Raw genomic sequence first — 24,579 nt, 5'->3', positions numbered from 1 at the left:
GTATCTGAGCCAATGAGGAGAAAGAGAGCTGAGAGAGCCACGGTTCTTGTGCACATCGCCGGATGAAGATCGGGCTCAGGTAATTATTTAGGGGGACTGTGGGGAAGCTGCATGAAGACGTTTTTTACAATACTCCACAGAATGAGGTAAAAAAAACCTTCTGCCTTTATAAACACTTTAAATCCATAAACCAAAACTGGTCTGCGGTTTTTATCCAAAGCCAGGGACAGGAAGAAGGGAGGAGATGGCCTCACCTTATTTACTAAGGCTGGCCATACATTATACAATTATCTTCCAATTTTCTGCCCAATTTCCTTTAGATTTACCTTCAACTGTGTAGTGCAAGGGCCTGCCTAACTGGATACAACTGAAAGTGTTGTTTAGGTTTGTCCTCCTATTAGATGGTTTTTGGTAAATCTAAACCAAAAATCTCCAGATAATTGTATAATGTATGGCCAGCCTATGTTTAGTGCACATTGCAGTCTCTACTCCTTCAGTACAGTAGGTGCCTAATCTAGGTCTGTCTTCCTGATCCTGCCTTTACTATCTTGTATATCACTTACCAAAAACAAGCATGCACCCATTAAAGTCTAACAAAAAAATCTTAACACCTGTAATATATGTCTGTTCCTTGTGACTAATTCAACAAGCAGGGATGATAGGAAAAATAAATGGCTCCGGGGGGCGTGTCCAAGATGGCGACCGGAGCGGCCGCATAATCCGGAGCTCCGGTGCCAAGCTTCTAAATCCGCTGCCATCCGTGCGGCAGCGGATCACGGAGTGACGGCGGAGGACCCGGGTAGTATCCCCGATCCCGGGGAGTCGGAACCCGGGTGATATTTCCGCCCCTCGTGGCGGCTGACGTCCGCGGCCTGGTGCGGCCGCGTGGGCCGGGGCTCCGGCGCCACCCATCAGCTCTCCCATCCGCCCCTGCTGCCATCCGGACTGTGGGAGATCGCCTGGGGACATCCGCGGCGCCCTCTGCATTGCTGGGACTGGGGGAGAGACGCCGCTGAGCCTTGCTGCTTCCCGCGGTGGCGGCGGCATCTGCGGCCTACATCATCTGTCTGGAGCCTCCATCTGGTCACAGTGAGTGGGGGATGCGGGTGCCCTCTTGTCATTAGCTCCCCCCACAGTGACTTGGGGAGTGGGCCTCACGTTGCTGACCCCGGAGCCTGCCATCTCCCGTAACCACGGCCCCTGTTGGGCTCAGAGGCCTACTGGGGCCTTAATATTGCCCCGTGGAGTGTCTCCCTGGAGGGCCCTGTGCTTGGTGTTGGAGGTCCTCTGCTTCCCACTTGTCCCTCTTGTGTCCTAGGTTGGGATCTGGTGCCATCATCCTGCTCCGGTGTGCTATATCTGCGTGTTACTGTGATCTATGTCCTCTCTACCCTTCCATGGCTTGCTAAATATCTTTACAATATAATGTTCTCACAGATGGATCTAACCGCATTCATGTAACTACAATCCTAAACCTATTATGGGCGTTATAAGTCCCCTGGGGTTATAATCTCCATTCATTATCCTATTTTCAGTTGATCACCCCCAGGAGACTCCCTGTATGCCGTCCACAAAGAAAAAAAAGGGACAAGCCCAGAAGTCCCTCACGACATACCTACTTAAGGCACACGAGCTTTGTAACATGTCTCCAGTCAATACAGAGCGAGCATCCCTGTCCGATCCCACACAGGATACCACCGCTCCCTTATCGGCCTTGGTCAGTGAAAATACACAGCAACTTACAAAAGGAGACTTGGAGTCCTGCTTGGAATCTATGTACGCCAAACTAGCCGCCAAATTTCAATCAGAATTGCATAAAAGCACTAATGTTCTCTCTCAGGAAATAGCCACATTGGGCTCCAGGACAGACCGCTTAGAAACCAAACACGATGAACTTAGCCTTGCCTATGGTGAACTTTCCAGAGAGCATGATCATTTACAAACGGCCTTTTTTCAACTACAGGCGCAGGTAGAGGACCTTGATAATCGCAATCGCAGGAATAATCTGCGAATCAGGGGAATCCCGGAGTCTATGTCTGACCTCTCCTTAATCGTGACCAAATTATTTCAATCACTCCTCCCGGATCGTGACCCTGGGTCTTTTGCCTGTGACCGCATCCATAGAGCCCTGCACCCTAAACCTCCTACTGACAAGCCACCTAGGGATATTGTCCTGTGCATGAGGGACTTTTTGACCAAAGAGGAAATACTCAGAGCTGCTCGCAATACCCCTACGATCTCCTTTGAAGGCTCGGTCTTACAAATCTTTCCGGATGTTTCCCCGGCCACGTTGGAGAAGCGTAGAAAAATGAAAGAAGTCACAACGGTCCTGTTCTCAGCTCCTATCCGCTACAAATGGGGCTTTCCCTTTAAGTTGATTGTTCCACATAATGGGAGCACATATATAGCTACATCCCCTTCTGAAGGTAGAGCAATCTTGGCCAAACTGGGCCTAGCGGATGCCCCATCACCTCAACGTCCACCCTCCACCCCTCGTGTCTCTCCCATTTGGCATACCCCATCTCCACGGAGAGATAGAAGGAGAGTCAGACAGGATCCGGGTTGACAGGTCCATTCTCACTTGCCTATTACTTATTGTTTGACAGTCCTTGGTCCTGCTTATTGTCTTTTATGACTTTACCGAGAATTGAGACACAGGGATTTTGTTTCTTACATCTTACGCTGTCAGGATGTGTATTTCTATGGTTACTGCTATGTTAATTTTATAATCCTGAGTAATGTGTGTACCTTGCATTGATAGCTGGACGAGTCAAGGTATAACAAGGGTCTTTGGTCCCTCTTAATTGCGCCCATTGGTTTATGGTTTCACAACTCTTTGACACGTTACCCCACCCTGCCTCCTGACATGGCCGGAAGTGTCGCCGCCCGATTGAGGGGTGGCAGTTCCGTTTTCCATGTTTTAGGGAGACAAGGTTTGGGCCCAATTGGCCCCTTAATATTTGAACTTTTTGTTTTATCAGGTATGACAAATTTTCAGCCTGATCCATGTTCTTCAGTTACCCTCTTATTTGTAGGAGCTCTTCATCTCTCCTCTCTATTGTTTTTTGTCTTCTTTTTTTTCAACACTTTAGTGCATGAGGATGGTGTTGTGTCAGTCTGTGGACATCATGGCCCCCATGTTGGGGCCGGGGGGTCCCCTGGGCTGGTTCTGCCACCTGTACGTCTGTCTGCTATAGACCTGCGGATTTCTATGTCTAGCCAATTAATTTTAGGGGATATCCTTGTAATGTGTACTTTTATGATGATAGTAATAAGCTCTGTTTACTATGGTAATTCAATGTATTTCACATAATGTCCAGAGTTTCAATTCACCAAACAAGCGCAAAACGGCCTTTCTTCAATATAAACGACTGGGAGCCAAGATTATCTTATTACAGGAAACACATTTTGCAGCTGCAAAACACCCGACATATTTTCATAGATCTTATAGGCAGGGGTATTATACCCTGCATTCCTCCAAGAGTAGGGGCGTAGCCATCTTTCTACATAACTCATTCCCCTTTGAGGTTCAACATGTGTATCGTGATCCGGACAGTAGGTTTATCATTCTTAAAGGCACCCTTTCAGGTCGAGAACTTACTATTGCTAATGTATATGCACCGAATTCAGCACAAGCTACCTTTTTTTCAAAATTTTTTGGTACTCTGGATAGGTTTTTGTCTCCTCATCTCTTGGTGGGTGGGGATTTTAATCTGGTGGCAAATCCTCTTTTGGACCGTAGTTCCCCCTCGCATTCTTCCCAGGCTTTCCCAAAATCCCTTACTAAGAAATTAGATACCCTCCAGGTGGTGGATGCCTGGAGAGCGCACAACACCGGAGCCAGGGATTACACATTTTATTCCCACCCACATGACTCTTATGCTAGATTAGACTATATGTATTATACCCCGATTTTACTAGCTAATTCTAGGGTAGCTTGCATTCATTTGAGCCCCTGGTCGGATCACAGTATTGTGGCCTTATCTATCACATTTGTGGGATTGGCACCTACTCCCTTCTCTTGGAGACTTAATGACTCTATGCTAACCGATATTGACTCTCGCCAGGAAGTGGTTACATCTATTCAGGAATATTTTCAATCTAATTTAACCCCTGATATTTCCCCAGCCACACTCTGGGTAGCCCACAAGGCGGTCCTACGAGGCCGACTTATCTCCATGGCCTCATCCAGAAATAGAAAACGTTGGCAGCAAATACTACTTCTAACCCGAGAATTGGAAGCACACTATAGAAGCCATGTCGCTAATCCATCTCTACTTAATAAACAGCTACTGTCCCAAAAGCGCTTGGAACTGAATGCCCTGCTTTCCCAAAAAACTGAAAAGGCCCTTCGCTGGTCGAAGGCCTCATTCCTATTACATAGTAACTCGGCATCTACCATGTTCGCAAGGAAGTTGAACCACTCTCTGCGCCCCCCACACGTGTATAAATTACGCACAAATTCGGGTGCTATCTCATCTCTACCTCAGGAAGTCTTGGGTATTTTCGAACATTTTTATTCTAAACTACTAGCTCCTCCGCAGTCGGATTCTGTCCCTCTGTCGGACTCTTGGCTGGACTCTATACCCCTCCCTGCCGTTACACCCTCTCAGATTGTCACTCTTAATGCCCCCTGTACTTTAGAGGAAATAACATGTGCGATAGGCGCGCTCAAGCGCTCTACTGCGCCGGGTCCTGACGGATTTACCGCTAGCTATTATAAACATTTTGCCTCTACATTGGCTCCATACTTGATAACTTTATTTAATGATGTTTTGCAGGGGGGTAAGTTCCCTGAGGAGATGTTGTTGGCTAACATGTCTCTAATACCCAAGCCACAGAAGGACCACTGTTTGCCACAAAACTATAGACCAATCTCAGTCATGAATAATGATCTAAAGATATTTAGCCGTATTTTGGCGGACCGGTTGGCCCCTATCATCTCCTCTTTGGTTTCTCCAGACCAGTCGGGTTTTATTCCCGACAGATTTATTACTGATAACATTCGTCTCACTCTAAATGTTATTCAAGACGCCAATTTACATTCCAAAGAGGTTCTGTTGATGAGTTTGGATATAAACAAGGCCTTTGATAGTGTTCTTTGGCCCTACTTGTTCTCCTTGCTACAGAAAATGGGCTTCAGTGAGGGGTTTTTGGCAGGCATACATGCCCTGTATGACTCTCCTAAAACGAGAATTAGGCTTCCTGGCTGTAACTCTGACTTCTTTACATTGGGTAGAGGTACCCGCCAGGGTTGTCCTCTTTCACCCCTTTTATTTGCGCTGGTGTTGAAACCTTTGGCATTGGTGATTAAATCACATTCGGATATTTCTGGCTATTCATTATTAGTTTCACATTTTAAGCTGAGCATGTATGCTGATGATGTTATGCTTTTTATTACTAACCCGCTGACTTCTTTACCTAACTTGTGTGCTGTATTGAACGATTTTGCCAAAGTGTCAGGTCTCACCGTTAATTTTACCAAATCTGTGGTCATGCCTGTTAGTGTTCCTGACTCCCTAAGTGCATCTCTCCGTAGTTCTTTCCCATTTCGCTGGGTCAAGGACAGGATATCCTATCTGGGGATTAACCTCACTCCCAGATACTCGGATATATTTGCGGCTAATTATCCACCATGTGTATCGCGTCTCTCTACTCTACTGAAGATCTGGCATGGTTACCATATCTCCTTTCTGGGTAGAGTCACGGCGGTTAAAATGAATATTTTGCCCAAATTGCTTTATCTTTTTAGAGCACTTCCAGTTCCGGTCTCAAAAACGTTTTTGGATCATTTTCAGCGGACTATTAATAATTTTATTTGGGGAAATAAGCATCCACGTTTTGCCTCATCCATTTTGTATCGCTCACAACGGTCGGGAGGTCTCGGTCTTCCTAACTTTTGGCTATATTATCTCTCGGCTCGTTTTGCGCAATTGTCACAATGGGCTACTATTAACTCTCAAATCCTGTGGATCAAGTTTGAGTCTCAGTCGATACGTCCTTTTTATTTACCGGGAATTTTATGGTCTAACATCTCCCCCCGATCGACTGTTTTTCATAACTCCATAGTGACTCACTCACTGACGCTTTGGTCCAAACACAAATCTAAATTGGGTTTAGTCTCTCCTATTCCCCCAGGTGTGTCATTTTTTGGGGATCCTACTTTTGTTGTAGCCTTTTCTTCCCCTCATATGTTTCGTTGGTGGTATGATCGATCTTTTATCAGATTATCTGATTTCCAAAGAGGAGGATCTTATATTACCTTTGATATCCTGCGCGTGTTATTTGATGTTCCTCTTCGTGAGTACCTTCGTTATAGACAGATTAGGCACTTTTTTAAGGCGCACTTTGGCCTTACCCCATCCTCTCCGATTTCCTTTTTTGAACGTATCAGCCGTGACTCTCCCAGGGGTAGGGGTCTTATCTCAAATCTTTATCACCAATTTTTGATCTGTCTTTTTCATGCTCCCCCTTTGTACAGACGAAAATGGGAGGAGGATTGTGGCGTCACTTTTTCGGATGAGGATTGGGATTCCATGGTGGATAATATATGCAAGAGCTCTAGATCTCTTTCGGTTCGTGAGACGGCCCTTAAGGTTCTAACCAGATGGTATTATACCCCGTCAAGACTACATGTACTGTTTCCACAAACGTCCCCTCTTTGTTTTCGGGGCTGTGACTGCACGGGTACTTTGGTTCATATATTTTGGGATTGCCCGACCATATCTTTGATCTGGCGTAGGATTTCTGAGGTCGCTGCCTTATTGTCGGGTGCCCCGATACGATTGTCCATGCAGACCTGTTTATTGGGGGCCCGTATCCCAGGGGTCTCTGATGCCAATCTGAGATTGATACACACATTATGTATTGCCACTTTATGGTCTATTGCCCTACATTGGAGGTCCAATGTTGTACCCTTGGACTCCGTTTTACACAGAATTGACACTGTAATGCTTATGGAACGCATTCATTATACCCTACTGGATAAGATGCACTTATACGATAAAAAATGGGAGTCATGGAGAGATTGCAGACACTTATTACATGTTTAATAACATCCCCAGTAAAAGTTGGCTGGCATGTACTATTGACAGGTGTATCACCTAACCTACTTTGTCGTTTACGTACTTCATGCACTTGTAACTTCCTCTTTTTTTCTTATCTTCTTTGTTATGTTAATATACTTTTATGTATTGTACTTTTCAAAAGTGCCTTGTTTTTGCTGACAATATCACTTTTAAAGTGTGCTGTTGTTTTACTGTCTACTCATGTACAATAAAATCGTTTGTAAACAAAAAAGAAAAATAAATGGCTCCGGAGCATGCACCTTAAAAAAAGTCAGGAATGGCAGTTCCCATATTTCCGTAGGGGTTGATTTACTAAAACTGGAGAGTGCAAAATCTGGTACAGCTGTGCATGGTAGCCAATCAGCTTCTAACTTCAGCTTGTTCAATTGAGCTTTGACAAAAAAACCTGGAAGCTGATTGGTTTCTATGCACAGCTGCACCAGATTTTGCACTCCCTAGTTTTAATAAATCAACCGTAGTGTCCTGTACATTGTGTACCTACTCTTTCTGCTAATATTCAACCAAACATACATTTATGGCAGTACACATTAACCACTTCCACAGAAATACCGCTACAGGGTGGTACGTGTGCGCAAAATCACATATATATATATATATATATATATAAATATATTTATATGATTTTGCGGTTCCGCGGCCTCGGCTGTCAATCACCAGGTCCCAGCCAGTGATACCCCACGGCATCCGGCTATCTCCAAGTATTACCGACGGGGGAGAGACCTGTGTATAAAGGACACAGCTCTCTCCCCTGTCAGCTCCTGCATAGCAGAGCCATATAAAGCAGTGTGCTTACAGCACACACACAGCGAAACAGCACACAGTTAACCCTTTGATCGCCCCACATGTTAACCCCTTCTTGCCCAGTGCCATTAGTACAGTGTCAGTGCTTTTTATTAGCACTGATCACTGTATTGGTGTCACTGGGGATGTCAGTGACACCAAGTCGGTTCCCCTCAGTGTTCGAATGCCTGCCATAGTCCAGCAGTCCCGCTAAAAGTCGCTGATCACCGCCATTACTAGTAAAAAATAAATAAATAACAATTCCAGTAAATATACTGCCATTTGCAAATGCTTTAACTTTCAGGTAAGCCAATAAATTTACATGTATTGGGATTTTTTTTCAGCAAAGACATGTCGCAAAATACATTTTGGCCTAAATTTATGACAAAATTTGATTTTTTTTTTACTGGACATGTTTAATAGAAAAAAGTAAAAAATATAGGTTTTTTTTCAAAATTGATGGGGTTTTTTCTGTTTATAGCGCAAAAAATAAAAACGCAGAGTGATCAAATAGCACCAAAAGAAAGCTCTATTTGTGGGGAAAAAAAGGACGTAAATTTAATTTGGGTGCAGCATTGCATGACCGTGCAATTGTCAATTAAAATAATGCAGAGCCATCTCGCAAAAAATGGCATGTTCAGGAAGGGGCGTAAATCCTCTGGAGGGCAAGTGGTTAAAGTGTAACTAAATGTAAAACTTTGTCTTTCATTTTGGATAGAGAAAAGGAGGATTATAACTCCTGTCAGTTTTTTTTTGCCATCTGTGTCTTAGAGGTGAGATTTCCCTTCACTTCCTGTCCAATATCCAAAACAGGAAGTGAGAGGAAACCACTCTAAAGTGATGGAATCCGGGTGTGTCACCAGGGTCACCAGAATTAGTGTCCCAGTTGGAAGATTTCTCCTCTATGAGTGTTCTGCTGTCAACCCAAAATTTGGGATTTTCTTTTACTTTCACTTTAATGAGAATGGTAAACGGGACAAATAGAAAGGGTCAATCTCCATAAAGGGATCCCTCTCCACTCTATCCAAAACTGAAAAAAATAGTTTTGCCTTTGGATACACATAATCATTTATTTTACCTAACTGGTTCAAAAATGGAATGTAGGGGAGTGCGCATGCGCGGCCGGCGGGACAGACATGTCCCGATGAGGCTCCGCTTACCCGTCGGGTGACGGCACCCAGAAGCGGCGGGTCCCGGCCCGTGAAACACTCTAGGGGGATCCGATCCCCCGGGCAACCATCCCGGAGTCTGATCCGCCCGGGTCTGCGGCGGATTCTCCGCTCCAGGTCAGAGTACTCTGACCGAGGACTCAATCCCCGCTGCGAGCTGTGCACAGGCCCACCCACTGCTGCACACAGCTCACCTCAGCACACAGCTCACCACTGCACACAGGCTGAAGAGGGAGAGAGCTGGGGGGGCTGAGTTCACTATAACAGCCCCCCCCGTCCTGACAAGCAGCAAAATGGTTAAAGGGGCATCCCGGCACCAGGTACCCCCATCAACTAAAACCATCAAAGAGGCCCTGGCAAAGGCCTCCACCAAAATGGCCACCGCCCCAGCACGTGGAAGCAAGCATGTAGCAGGGGCATTTGCAGCTCTGCAGGTCCCGCAGCCCAGCCATCCCTGCACGTCTGAGGGTGAGTCTGACACTGAAACCGATGCCCCTACACAAGCCCTGACGCCTGACCTTACACCTCCTGACCTCTTATCACGCTTTGAAAAAATGCTACACAAAGCTTTGAAACAAACCTCAGACCGCATCACTGCCACGCTATCTAGGGAAATCCGTGAGCTAGGACAACGCACAGCGGACCTAGAACAGAGGGTAGATGGTCTTGACGCCTCGCTTCAGACACATGCAGATGACCTGGAGCTTCTGCGTGACGAGAACGCAACACTATTAACACGACTGGAGGACTTTGAAAACCGAGCACGGCGCTCAAACTTACGTATCCGTGGCCTTCCAGAAACGATAGTCGATGTCCAATCCACGATAACAGCTCTGTTCCAAGAGCTTGCCCCGGCTATCCCAATCGACAGACTGGAATTGGACAGAGTCCACAGGGCGTTAGCGCCACGACGCGCAGATGGCCCACCACGCGATATTATTGCCAAGCTCCACTTTTTCCGTACTAAGGAGCAACTCCTACAAGCTGCCCGTAGCGCGGAATCTCTACAATTCCAAGGTCATCCCTACCAATTATTCCAGGATCTATGCCCCACAACAATCTCCAAGCGCAGGGCTATGAAACCCCATCTACAGGTGCTTCAACAACACGCTATACAATATAGGTGGAGCTTCCCTTTCGCAGTGCGATTCCGATACCAGTCCCAAGATTTCACCTGCAAAACTCCAGAGGATCTTTTAGACACCCTACGGGTCCTGCAACTACATCCCCCAGCGAAGCCTGCAGAAAGCGCCAAGCGGAGGTCCACATCCTGCTCGCCGCGGAAGTCCCTCCCCGCACGTGCAACTGAAGGTCAATCCAATTTCCGCAAGAGAGGGCGTTTTTCGTCTCCAGGACTAACCGCACAAGATACCATGGACTGAACACGGTCCTACATTTATTCTTCTCTTTTCCCCCCCTTTTTATGCCACACACACCATATGGTGTACTCGTTTGGTTATCAGGGCGGTTAATACCGTTGTTATCATTTCTCCCTCTACCTCTTGAATTTTGGTTGCCCTACTACCCGGGGATTGTTCTTCACCCCCCTTCGGTGCTACATTGTTGCTTATATTTGGAACCCTGGACTCCGGCGACATGGGATGCTACACCCCTGCGCCAATGTTGTCTCACCAGCACTACTAATGCCGTCTGAGTCTAGGATCCTTGATTTTCTTGAATGTTGAATGTTCTTTTTATGTACCTGTGTTTTTGTTTTTTACCGGGACCTTGCCACCGTTTGTTAATTACATTGCTGTCATCCTCGCGGTCCGCGTACCTGCACACTCCACCCTAGCCCCTGTGTTATTGGTTATTTATTAACACTTGGGCTACTACTGTTCCCTGGCCCACCCTGCCCAGGGTGTCCTTGGGAACCCACCTTTTTGGCCACTAATGGCCTACTACACCCCTTCTTTCCTGTTACCTGTCTCATACCGTACCCCCCCTCCTTCCTTTCAACATGACTCCACGACTTTGCGCAACACACTCCGTAATGCTCTCATCCCCAACAGTAATTGTCAGGCTACATCCCGAGTGAGAGGGCCCTGCTATTCAAACCACTATGCACTTTATCCATGGGCTCGTTGAATATCCTTACCCTGAATGTACAGGGTCTCAATATTCCACAGAAACGGAATAAGGCCTTCCGAACCTTTGCAACACTTAAAGCTCACGTGGTCTGTTTACAGGAAACACACTTCACTCCCAACTCTACTCCTAAGTTTTTGGTCCTCGATATGCTCAGGTCTATACAGCCTCTGCCTCCACCAAACGCAGGGGGGTACTGATTGCTTTCCACCGCACAACACCTTTCACGCTATGCACCGAAATCAAGGACCCAGAGGGTCGTTACCTCCTGTTAGTAGGGCAACTCCTAGATGCGGATGTCACCATTGTGGCATACTATGCCCCAAACCAAGACCCCTTACCATTCCTCTCCCACCTACTATCGGTTATAGACCACCATAAGCGCGGAACTTTCATTGTTAGCGGAGACTCTAACAGTGTAATATATCCCTTTCTCGACAAATCTCCTCAACCACCCCCCGTCCCTGTTCCTAAACAAACCTTCCAAGCCATACTACAACGTTATTCTTTGATAGACACATGGCGGGAACTTAATCCGACTAAACGCCAATACACCTTCTATTCTAATCCCCACCAGTCATTCTCCAGAATAGACCATATTTTCATTACCACCGCCTCTTCCACTCGGCTTCTGACCTCTAAAATAATTCCAATCCCCTGGTCTGACCATTGCGCCGTATTCACGGCTATGGCCTCGTTAGCTGCATCCCCCACTGAATCCTCTTGGATCATTAATGATAACCTGCTTGCAAACCCAGCACACTGTCTAGAAATCGAAGCAGCATTAAAAGACTATTTCACTCTTAACCAGTCGCCCGATATATCCCCTCTCCTGTTATGGGAAGCGCATAAACCGGTATTACGAGGGTTCTGCATTAGCAAAGCATCCTTCTTAAATAAAACCAAAAGGCAACAACGTCTTTTACTGGAGCAAACCTATGATCGTTCCCATCAAACCTTTCAGACGGCTCCTACGCCGGCCAATCGTGAAGCCTTGGAGCGATCTAGATTGGCTCTAGATCTCTTTCTCACAGATCAAGCTGAACTCTCACTTCGTAGATCTAGACATAAATATTATACTAGGGCGAATAAACCCAATACATTCCTCGCCCTTTCTCTTCGTAGGCTCGACCAACTCACTAAACCTATCCGGATTCGCACCTCCTCTGGCAACCTTACCAGTAACCCAGAACATATTCTACAGACCTTCCATAAACACTTGTCACAGCTCTACTCTTCTTCCACACCTTTTGACCCCGCACAAGCTGATATGCTTCTCACTTCCATTTCCTTTCCGAAACTCTCAGAGTGCCAGCTGGCGACGCTTGAGCGACCCATCTCCCCTGCCGAAAAACCCTAGACACTATTAAAAATCTAAAATTACGGAAACGCCCAGGACCGGATGGCTTCTTGGCTACCTATTATAGGAAATTTGCTCATCTCCTCACTCCCATCCTTACTAATGCTTTTAACGCTTTACTATCAGGCCAAACCTTCAACCATGAAACAGTGCAAGTGAACATCTCAATGATCCCAAAGCCGAATTCTGATGACATGCAGTGGTCCAATTATAGGCCAATTTCCCTCCTTAACATTGATATCAAACTGTTAGCAAAAATCCTATCTTTGCGTCTTAACTTGTGCATTGGTTCTCTAAATCATAATGACCAAGTGGGCTTTATCCCAACTAGACAAGCAGGAGATAACATCAGGTGTGCATCTCTTTTAGCTAACTTAGCCAGGTCTCGTAATATTCCTGCCTGTTTCCTCTCCCTAGATATCCGGAAAGCATTTGATACCGTCTCATGGCCATACCTCAACTATATTTTGCACCGTTGGGGTTTTGGCTCACACTTCTTAACCTGGATCTTCTCGCTGTATCAAGAACCTTCAGCAAGAATTAGGTATCTGGGACACAGGTCAGCTCAGTTCCCGATTTCTAGAGGCACGAGACAGGGCTGTCCTCTGTCCCCCCTGCTCTTTGCCCTGGCTATAGAGCCCCTAGCCCTCTTAATCAGAGCTAATCCGGATGTTAAGGGACTCGAAATAGGGGGCACACATCATAAATTATGTCTCTTTGCGGATGATGTCTTGCTCTTCCTCACATCTCCATTGACTTCCTCGCCTTCCTTACTCCGGCTTCTCGAGAAGTTTGGCGAGCTGTCGGCCTAATAATAAACCCTAATAAATCAACAGCACTCAACATTTCTCTCCCCCCTATAGAATTGGCACACTTGAAGCAGATTTTACCATTCCCTTGGTCACAGTGCCATATCCCTTTCTTGGGAATCAAACTGACTCCTAAGCTATCAGACCTTTTCGCAGCTAATTATCTTCCGATGCTAAGCCACCTTTCTGCCCTCCTGACCAAATGGTCTTCCCTTCCCCTTGCATGGCTAGGCAGAATAGCAGTTATTAAGATGTCAATCCTCCCAAAAATTCTATATCTGTTTAGAGTCCTCCCAGTCCCAGTCCCCCCTCATTACCTCCGCACACTGCAGCGTCGCATCTTTTCCTATGTTTGGGGCAATACTTGCCCTCGTATACCTCGCTCCACCCTCTATCGCCCTAAGCTCAGTGGAGGTCTAGGCCTACCCGATATTAGCAAATACTATCTAGCAGCGCACTTAGCCCAGTTACCTAAATATCATGCAACTTTTGAAATCCCTCAGTGGGTTGTGCTTGAATCGATTGAATGTGACCCCTTATCCACAGCTAACTTGCTCTGGTTGAGACCAATAGACCGCCGCACTATATCCAACCCCATCACGTCTCACTTCCTATCCTTGTGGGACAAATTGAAAACCCGCTATCTCCTCCAATCTCCACATAATCCTATGCTCTCATTCCTGCGAAACCCAGCTTTTCCCCCGGCCTGGCAGACACCCCTTTTATTCAAAGCCTGGTCCTCCGCTAATTTATTCCGTACACATCACTTCCTACAGAGGAATACGTTTAAATCCTTTGCCTTGCTGCGGGAAACACATGGCCTCCCAGCCTCCGAGATATTTCGGTACTTGCAGTTACAACACTTTTACGCCCCCTACACCACAATAATCAATCGACCAGACACCATGTCTATCTTTGAACGAGCGTGCTGCAAAGACCCTCATAGACGTGGGCTTATCTCCTGCTTATATTCACTCTTTACTACCTCGATTACCACGTCCCCCCCTCTGTATACCCACAAGTGGGAAGTGGATTTGGGTAAGGAACTTGATCCGTCTGTATGGGACCATATTTGGGCCAACACAAAATCATCCTCACAGAACATCATAGCATTGGAAACTAATTATAAAGTCTTAACCTGCTGGTACTTGGTCCCGGCGAGAATCGCAAAATTCACCCCTAATTACTCGCCCAACTGTTTTAGAGGCTGTACAGACACAGGAACACATTACCATATATGGTGGGACTGCCCAATAGCCCGAATCTTTTGGGATGAAATTTTCGCCATGTTATCTACACTTAGCACTACTACCCTACAACCTGACCCAACGACTGCCCTACTCAACCATTGCCCCCCTGGCATCTCCAATTCGCAATTTAAGCTCATCATGCAAGTTACGACAGCGGCTAAACAGGTTATAGCGAAATCCTGGAAATCTCCCACCCTAAGTGTCGCGGCCGTCAAAACCAGAATAACGCAAGCCATGATACATGCAAAGGTGGAAGCCACAATTCTCGACACGATTCCTAAATTCTTACGCATATGGAGACCCTGGGTAGAGCGCTTCCTCCCACCTAATATTTACGAATCACTCCTCTCCTGATTTGTGTATTATGCGCTAAAGATATTGTCATTGGCCCTTTGTACACAATACGTAGGAGTTATTGTACACCTGCCGAACGCTCATGGAGTCATTGTTGCTGTTCCTCTTCCCCTCCCCCTCCCCCCACCCCTGTCTGACCCCCCTTTAAACTTCCCCCTATTTCTTTAACGCATTTGGGAGACATCATTTTGATTGGCTGGAACAATAATGTCTTTTGTTGTCAACTATTACCTACCAGTTTCCGCTAGTATTGCATAGACAACTGTACTATGACCCTCTTTCATATTGTTTTTTTTTTTTCATGTTCTATTGCGATTTCAATGTCCAATGTACATTAGCAATGTCTCTTTGTTTGTCCCACTCTGATTTATTGTTAATAAAATTGTTTGAACAACAAAAATGGAATGTAGGAACTTAGGTGAGGAGTATCTGCCTATACATTACTATAAGTTACATAGTCTGGTTGAAAAAAGTTACATAGTCTGATTGAAAAAGGACACATGTCCAGCCAGTTCAACCAATAGAAAGGAAATAAATAAAATAGGAAATACAGACAGTTGCTAACACTTTGATATTCTACATCTGAATGTAGAGGATGTACTTGGTAAAATAAAGTAATATAAACAGCATCATCACATAATGCTCAGGGTTTTATTTCTCAGGAAACATCTGTCCAAATATCTAAACAAGCAACTAAAAAGCCCACAAAGGTACTGAAGAAATGAATGAAAAGGCTAAGATTAGTTTAATAGCTACTAAGGTAATAAAGGAGACAGATTTTCATCTTGTTTTTACTGTCTTCTTCACAATGACAAGAAGAAAAGAAAAAAGCCATAACCTCTGTCTTTTCACAATTTTCTACCAGCTGATTTTTACTGAATACAAGTGATGAACTGTAAAGTCTGACTGCAGTGCATTATCATTTTATGCAACACCATTTTCTAAATCATTAACCCACGAGTTCATATAATACCATCAATAAACAATGTGTGTACTTGTTTAGCTATATTTTTTTCTGTGCAGCTTTAGTCACATAACTTATGAATAATGAAGAATGTCCTATGACGAGTAGGCAGCTGGTTCATATATACAAAAAGTGTAGCGCTAAATAAGTACTAAACATAAATATAAATATAAACTGTGACACACTCAATCCCCTAAATGCACAAAAAAAAGGGGGTATACACACAACTGTGCAACACGTGAATTCCCTCTATGGGAATATAAGTGCAAGTGATAAATAATGCAATAGTGATTCACGCAAAAACAAATCAATAGAATATATCATATCACATAAAGCAAGTCCACACACGGTGCATATATATATATATATATATATATATATATATATATATATATATCCAATGATGGTGCTCCAATTCAACTATCATGCAAGTGACTGTGTATGTGTCCAATACGTGATAAATCCTTCAATGGCCTGAGTGCCCCCTCACCTCCTTACATCGACCCCACAGGGTCAGCTCGCTCAAAGGATTGCACCAATCCTGATAAAGGAGGATTCCTCACAGGCTCCCCTCAAGGTAGTAAGCGCTCCTCATTCCAAGCCTCCATAAAGTGTACAGCAAAACTCTCCCCGGATCATGGATAAACAAGAAAATCTTCCATAGTGTAATCTGTTTTATTAACCATTCCTATACATAAACATTAAAATGCCCACTCACATGTTATTCCTCCTCTGTACAGTGCTCTTTATCACCACATGCTAGAGGTGTACTGCATGGGTATCCAAAAGGTGTTCCAATATGGCCCCCACGCCGGAAGTGACGTCACCGCACACCCGGTACTGTCTCCTCGTGTACTGACGCGTTGTGTCACGCTAGCACGTGACTTCGTCAGGTTATTCCTGAGGAAGTCACATGCTAGCATGACGCAACGCGTCGGTACACGAGGAGGCATTTCCGAGTGCGCGGTGACATCACTTCCGGAGTGGGGGCCATATTGGAACACCTTTTGGATACCCATGCAGTACACCTCTAGCATGAGGTGATAAAGAGCACTGTACAGAGGAGGAATAACATGTGAGTGGGCATTTTAATGTTTATGTATAGGAATGGTTAATAAAACAGATTACACTATGGAAGATTTTCTTGTTTATCCATGATCCGGGGAGAGTTTTGCTGTACACTTTATGGAGGCTTGGAAAGAGGAACACTTACCACCTTGAGGGGAGCCTGTGAGGAATCTGCCCTTACCAGTATTGGTGCAATCCTTTGAGCGAGCTGACCCTGTGGGGTCGATGTAAGGAGGTGAGGGGGCACTCAGGCCATTGAAGGATTTATCACGTATTGTACACATACACAGCCACTTGCATGATAGTTGAATTGGAGCACCATCATTGGATATATATATAGTGTATACATATATATACAGTGGGGATCGAAAGTTTGGGCACCCCAGCTAAAAATTTGTATTAATGTGCATAAAGAAGCCAAGGAAAGATGGAAAAATCTCCAAAAGGCATCAAATTACAGATTAGACATTCTTATAATATGTCAACAAAAGTTAGATTTTATTTCCATCATTTACACTTTCAAAATAACAGAAAACAAAAAAATGGCGTCTGCAAAAGTTTGGGCACTCTGCAGAGTTAATATCTTGTACTGCCCCCTTTGGCAAGTATCACAGCTTGTAAACGCTTTTTGTAGCCAGCCAAGAGTCTTTCAATTCTTGTTTGAGGTATCTTTGCCCATTCTTCCTTACAAAAGTCTTCCAGTTCTTTGAGATTTCTGGGCTGTCTGTCACGCACTGCTCTTTTAAGGTCTATCCATAGATTTTCAATTATGTTGAGGTCAGGAGATTGTGAAGGCCATGGCAAAACCTTCAGTTTACGCCTCTTGATGTAATCCGCCTTGGATTTTGAGGTGTGTTTAGGATCATTATCCATTTGTAGAAGCCATCCTCTCTTTAACTTCAGCTTTTTCACAGATGGCATCAAGTTACCATCCAAAATTTGCTGAAATTTTATTGAATCCATTTTTCCTTCTACTCGTGAGATGTTCCCTGTGCCACTGGCTGCAACACAACCCCAAAGCATGATTGATCCAACCCCATGCTTAACAGTTGGACAGAGGTTCTTTTCATTAAATTCTCTGCCCCTTCTTCTCCAAACGTACCTTTGCTCATTCCAGCCAAAAAGTTCAATTTTAACCTCATCGGTCCACAGAACTTGTTTCCAAAATGCATCAGGCTTCTCTATATGTTCATTTGCAAAGTTCAAACGATGATTTTTGTGGTGAGGACGTAGAAGAGGTTTTCTTCTGATGACTTTTCCATGAAGACCATATTTGTACAAGTATCTCTTTATAGTGGAATAGTGAACCACAACTCCAGTGTCTGCCAGATCTTTCTGGAGGGATCGTGCAGTCAAACGTGGGTTTTGAATAGTTTTTCTCACAATCCTGCGAGCTGTTCTGTCTGATATTTTTCTTGGTCTTCCAGATCTTGCTTTAACTTCCACTGTTCCTGATGACTGCCATTTCTTAATTACATTCCGAACAGAGGATATTGACATCTGAAAACGCTTTGCTATCTTCTTATAGCCTTCTCCAGCTTTGTGAGCGTCAACTATTTTCAGTTTCAGTTTTCTAGACAACTGCTTAGAAGAACCCATGGTGCTGATTGTTGGGGCAAAATCAGATGAGTCTGGGCATTTAAAACCTTTGAGATTGACATAACCTGGTCTTCCCAGACGATGATTGAGAACAATCCATGACACTGGCAGGTCTCAGCTTTGCAAAGGGGGCAGTGCATGCTATAAATTCTGCAGGGTGCCCAAACTTTTGCAGATGCCATTTTTTTGTTTTATGTTATTTTGAAAGTGTAAATGATGGAAATAAAATCTAACTTTTGTTGACATATTATAAGAATGTCTAATCTGTAATTTGATGCCTTTTGGAGATTTTTCCATCTTTCCTTGGCTTCTTTATGCACATTAATACAAATTTTTAGCTGGGGTGCCCAAACTTTCGATCCCCACTGTATATATATATATATATATATATATATGCACCATGTGTGGACTTGCTTTATGTGATATGATATATTCTATTGATTTGCTTTTGTGTGAATCACTATTGCATTATCACTTGCACTTATATTCCCATAGAGGGAAATCACGTGTTGCACAGTTGTGTGTAAACCCCCTTTTATTTGCGCATTTAGGGGATTGAGTGTGTCAAAGTTTATATTTATGTTTAGTATTTATTTAGCGCTACACTTTTCGTATATATGAGTCACTTCACTTATTGGGTATAAGGTTAGTGTCAGCAGCTTTAGGGCTAAGGCCCCATTTTAAGCGCAGGGGGGTTATCTCTTTATTCTAGGCAGCTAGTTGCTGTAGAAATCTTCTGTACAGGGATGCCCTGTGCTCTTCCTAATGCTGAAGGTATGGCACTGCAATGGTTAGTAGCTTCAGGCACCAGTGATGTGCTGCTGTGAAAAATGTGCACCAGCGACCTGCCCCATCCTTCTGCCCTCTTCATTGGAAAAGTAATTTCATTGTTTACGCTGCCTGTATCAGGATCTCTAAATGGGGAGAGTCTGGTGAGTCACAGGATTTTCTCCCCATTCACAGATCATATACATGCAGTGAAATCAATGAAAGAGCTTTTCTCAATAGAGGAGGAGAAAGGAGGAGGCAGGTTCTTGACATAACATATTCATAGCTGCTTAGCCCAGTGCCCAAAGCTATTAACCTTCATGGTGCTGGAAGTGCAGAGACAGAAAGAGGACCAGCACCCTGCAATGAGGACTTCTCCAGGACCCAGCACTTGCACAAAGTGGGACACACTTTATCACTGGCAAGTAATGTGACTAAAGCTGTACAGAAAAAAAATTAGCTAAATATCCACCCAAATGGCTATAGATAGACCCACCATTTTCTCACACAAAGACCCTTTGGGGTTGATCACTAACTGAGTAAAGGCTGTTTAGTCAGCAAAGAAATTCCTGACTGAGCTTATAAATAAGGTGAAGCCATGTTCACTTCAATCGACCAATCAAGTGCTGTTTTTGTGAATCCTCTTGCATGTGATTGGGTATTTAGTAAAGGTTTACCTCATTTACTTGTATTTGTTTTCCTTCTGTTTTCAGCTGTATTGTAATTGCACTGCCCCCCTTTGTATTGTAAAGTGCTGCGCAAACAATTGGCACTATTTAAATCCATAATAATAATTCATTTTGCAAAAATAAGCTACACTTTTCTAAGTGAAAGCCTCAAACCTTCTAGTAAATAACTCCCTGTGCCTTGTCGTCTCTTCCTTGCACGGCTGCAAGATAAACAGCCTGCAAAATTGAGAGCCAAAGAAGTTCACAATGTGAGCTGTTTTATCGAAAAGGATTCTAATGGCTGACTGGCTGCAAATGATTGAAATGCAACTATGATATGATGTCATTGGCTAGTTTAGTGACCTCAGTGGTTGTGTATGTCAGATCGTTCCCTGCTATGTAAAAGGATAATCATGCCCTGTTCTATGCCCACATTAATGCCAGATCAGGCTTAACCCGTCCGACAACAATAGGCAAACAAAATTCTAGTATAGTGAAACCAAGTGGATTTTTTTTACGCCAAGGGACAGGTTAATGCTGCTTGATGTAATCTTGTTCAGAGCCCAGCTGATCGGCTGTTTTGTTGCTTGTAAAAAGCATCTATAAGACTGGTAGAGCATTCAGAAATACATCTTCAGCATGGAAAACTCATTTATTTCAAATGCTTTTCAAGGTCTGAGCTGTATTGTGATGTTTAACTTGTAAAAATGACACAGACTATGATGAAGGTAAGGAATACAGAATAACTTACTCTGCACGATGCGGCTCTAGAATAACTTGCTTTTTCTCATTTTTCTCTCGTGGATCTTTCAATACAAAGTCAACTACAAAATAAAATGTTTTTTTAAGAGTTGAAACACAGTGACCATAAAATGGGGAATGCCATATAAACTACTTAAATTCATTTAAAGTGCAGTGTGGTGGCATGAATATTTTAAAGGAAACCCAAACACTTCGCTTCCTTCTGAGAATGCAATTTTCTTGGCTGTCATCTCAATCCTGTTGGCTTAACCACTTCAGTTCCAGAAGATTGTACCCTCCTCAGGACCAGGTCATGTTTTGCTTTTTAGCACTGCGCTACTTTAACTGGTAATTGTGCAGACATGCAACACTTTACCCAAGCAAAATCTATTTACATTTTTCACACAAACAGAGCTTTCTTTTGGTGGTATTTGATTACCACTGGGTTGTTTATTTTTTGTGATATAAATGAAAATAGAATCAAATTTCTTCATAAATTTTGGCCAATATGTATTCTGCTACAAGAAAATCCCAATAAGTGTATATTGATTGGTTTGCATGAAAGTTATAGAGTTTACAAACTATAGTATATATGCTGGAATTTCTCTTTTTTTTTTTTTTGATGACTTCTAATGGGACTGCGATAGTGCGGCAGGCATTCACTGATCCTGGGGGAAATTAACTGCCACTGCCATCACCAGTGACATTAATACAGTGATCAGTGATAATATTATACACTGTCACTATACTAATAACACTGGCTGGGAAAGAGGTTAACATCTAATATCTACCAAACCACTCTCTTCGATCCTCCCAAGACCTTCTGCTCTCTAGTTCCCATGTCACCTCCTCCCATGCCCGCCTCCAAGACTTCTCCCGAGCTTCTCCCATCCTATGGAATTCCCTACCCCAATATTTCCGGCTATCTCCTAATCTATCCACCTTTAGACAATCCCTGAAAACCGTTCTCTTTAAAGAAGCCTATCCTGCTTCTAACTAGTACACTGCCTTTTATTTCCTCCATCAGCTCATCCCCCCGACAGCTATTACTTTTTGTATCACTCAACCCTTCCTCCTAGATTGCAAACTCTAACGAGCAGGGCCCTCTGTTTCCTCTTGTACCAAATTGTATTGTAACTGTTATGTCTACCTTTATTTTGTAAAGCACTGTGCAAACTGTTGGCGCTATATAAATCCTGTATAATAATAATAGGGCGATCGCCAAGATAACATGACTTCCTCAGTAGTACCTACTGAGGTACTACTGAGGAAGTCACATGACCATGACGAAACACATGTAGGCGGAACTAGGGCGCTGGGAGAGCCAGAACCGGAAGTGATGCAGGAGCCACAGCCCACTGTTTATGCCAGTTCAGCTTTCTGTGATGTGAGTGTAACTTTATTTTTATTAAATTACTTATATTTTATATACTATACTATGGGGATACTCTTTTATATGTGAGCATACCGCAGGACAGGGATCACATTTCTAAGGGGCCAGACACCGAGAGTAAAATTGTACCATTGGATACCTTTGGATGGAAAATCATAAATGAGGGGAGTCCATAAGGAGGAGAGGAGTTGATCAAAGGATCCCCAGTAAAGGGATACAAGCGATTGTGACCCATAAGAGGACAGGTCAAAAAGTGGAGGTGAGTGCAGGATTGAAAGGTGGTGGACACGCAGTGTGCATGTTTATAATTACACAGGAGGTGTTACATGGTTACCTCGGAAGATAAATAATAAGCACAATTTATAACGAAAGACAAATAATAAGCCCAATTTATGAACTGTGGACATTATATGATATTTGGTTCTGTTTTATTTAATGTATAAGTTTACATATTGTTGAATGTCAATTTATTGTTTACTTGGTGATGAGTCTTTTTGCATAGTATATATAATCACAGGGAGGCGCAACATTACACATGTATTAAAGTATAAGTAGAGGCAAAACCTTTTGTTTTGTTTTGGCTAGAATGGAGATGGATTAGAATACCTGTCTGGTTTTTATTGCTGCCTTTGCCTCTGTTAAGGAGTTAAGAAGCTCCACCCTCTCTATTTGTCCTGTTTACCATTATCATTGAAAGTGAAAAGAAATTCCCAAATTTGGGTTGTCCCAAGAACAGTAATAAAGGGGAAATCTTCAAACAGGGACACTAATTCTGGTAACCTGGGAGGACCCAGGAGATTTTCTTAATTTGCAGGGATTTCCTCTCACTTTCTGTTTTGGCTGTGGGACAGGAAGTGAAGGGAAATCTCCCTAATGGGACACAGATGACAAAAAATTGACAGGGGTTATAACTAACCATTTCTCTATCCAAAATGAAAAATTGTGCTTATAGTTCTACTTTAAAGGATAACTTCATCTTACGTAACATGTAACATGTTATGAATGGACCGGCCACGCACCACCCTAATCCCCATTGTGACAGCTATCTTCTCCTCCCTGCTAGCTGTCACATTTAAAAAAAAAAAACACAGCCATGCATGACTGCGCCTGCCCAGCCGCTTCATTAATTCACAGTATTCTGTGAATGAGAAAACGACAAGTCTTGGGATCCTTTGCGGCTGTCGGCTTTTCATTCTCAATGAACTACCACAGAGCTGTCAAGTGCCATTGTAATTCATTGAGTCTTCCTGTCAGTAAGTATCTACTTGCCCATACGAGATGTACGGGCGCACAGATACACTGACAGGTCTGCAGGAGACCTGCATGGCACCAGTGATCTGCTGATTGCTGGTGCAATGCTTTAGAGGCTCCAGAAACAAAAAATAATAAATGTAAATTTTTTTACCGGCAAAAAAATGTGCATTTATTATTTTTTGTTAAAAGGTGAACTTATCCGTTAACTATGTTGCACTGCTAAGCTAGAACAATAAAGCAGGTTTGAAACAGGATTTATTGCAATTATGCAGCACTGTTTATAAATCATCCTCTGCTACTCTAAAGTAGCACTGCAATAAAAAAAAAAAATCTGCCCCTGACTGCTTCTTAGTTGTGTGTCTATTTTAAATAGAAATCTGTCTTATCTTGAGGAAAATCTCCTTTCGTAATTCTGTTGCAGACATGCAAAAAATTGTCCCAGTTTGCAAGCCAGAATTGCAGATGCAGTGGTCATACATACAGTTGTGACCAAAATTATTCAACCCCCAATGCTGTAAAGGGGTTTAGGGACTATAGTGTACATTTGGAATTGTATTCAGAATCAAATCCTACAAGGACGTTGTAACTACCCAAATGCAACTAAAATGACATCAATTGTTTATGTAATACAGTAGTAAATGGTTCTTATGTGGTTTCTTCATTGCCACAATTATTCAACCCCTTAAAGACTACCACTCTGAAGAACAGAGGTTCATACAGGTGCTTTCCATCAGGTATTGAAAACACCTGTGGATGTCACCGAGCAGCAATCAAGCATAATAAGCACCAATTAGGCAGCTTTAAAATGACTGTGATACTCAGCTCCTTCTAGACATTTACTGGTGTGGTTACAAACATGGTGAAGGCAAGAGAATGGTCCAGGAAGACAAGAGAAGAGGTGATTTCTCTTCACAGGAAGGGCAATGGCTATAAGAAGATTGCAAAGATGTTAAACATACCAAGAGACACCTTAGGAAGCATCATTCGCAAATTCAAGGCAAAGGGCACTGTTGAAACGCTACCTGGTCGTGGCAGAAAGAAGATGCTGACTTCGACTGCTGTGCGCTACCTGAAGCGTAGAGTGGAGAGAAGTCCCCGTGTGACTGCTGAGGAACTGAGAAAAGATTTGTCAGATGTGGGTACAGAAGTTTCAGCCCAGACAATAAGACGCACACTGCGTAATGAAGGCCTCCGTGCCAGAACTCCCAGGCGTACCCCCTTGCTGT

General features: G+C 43.7%; 1 protein-coding gene across 1 annotated transcript in view; it reads right to left on the bottom strand.

Moving 5' to 3' along the window:
* DNAH7 (dynein axonemal heavy chain 7) overlaps positions 1 to 24,579 on the bottom strand; it is a 519,305-nt gene that overhangs the window by 461,050 nt on the left and 33,676 nt on the right. The window contains exon 7 of the mRNA XM_089689972.1: positions 20,717 to 20,789. Coding sequence (XP_089546098.1) covers positions 20,717 to 20,789 — 73 coding nt within the window. The remainder of the gene's footprint in view (positions 1 to 20,716; positions 20,790 to 24,579) is intronic.

Source organism: Staurois parvus, unplaced genomic scaffold, assembly GCF_062004578.1.
Source record: "Staurois parvus isolate SC_StPar_1 unplaced genomic scaffold, SC_StPar_1.0 ptg000506l, whole genome shotgun sequence".
NCBI classification, from domain to species: Eukaryota; Metazoa; Chordata; class Amphibia; order Anura; family Ranidae; genus Staurois; species Staurois parvus.
Note: the sequence above shows the minus strand (reverse complement) of the source record. Positions and strands in the feature narration are given on the sequence as shown.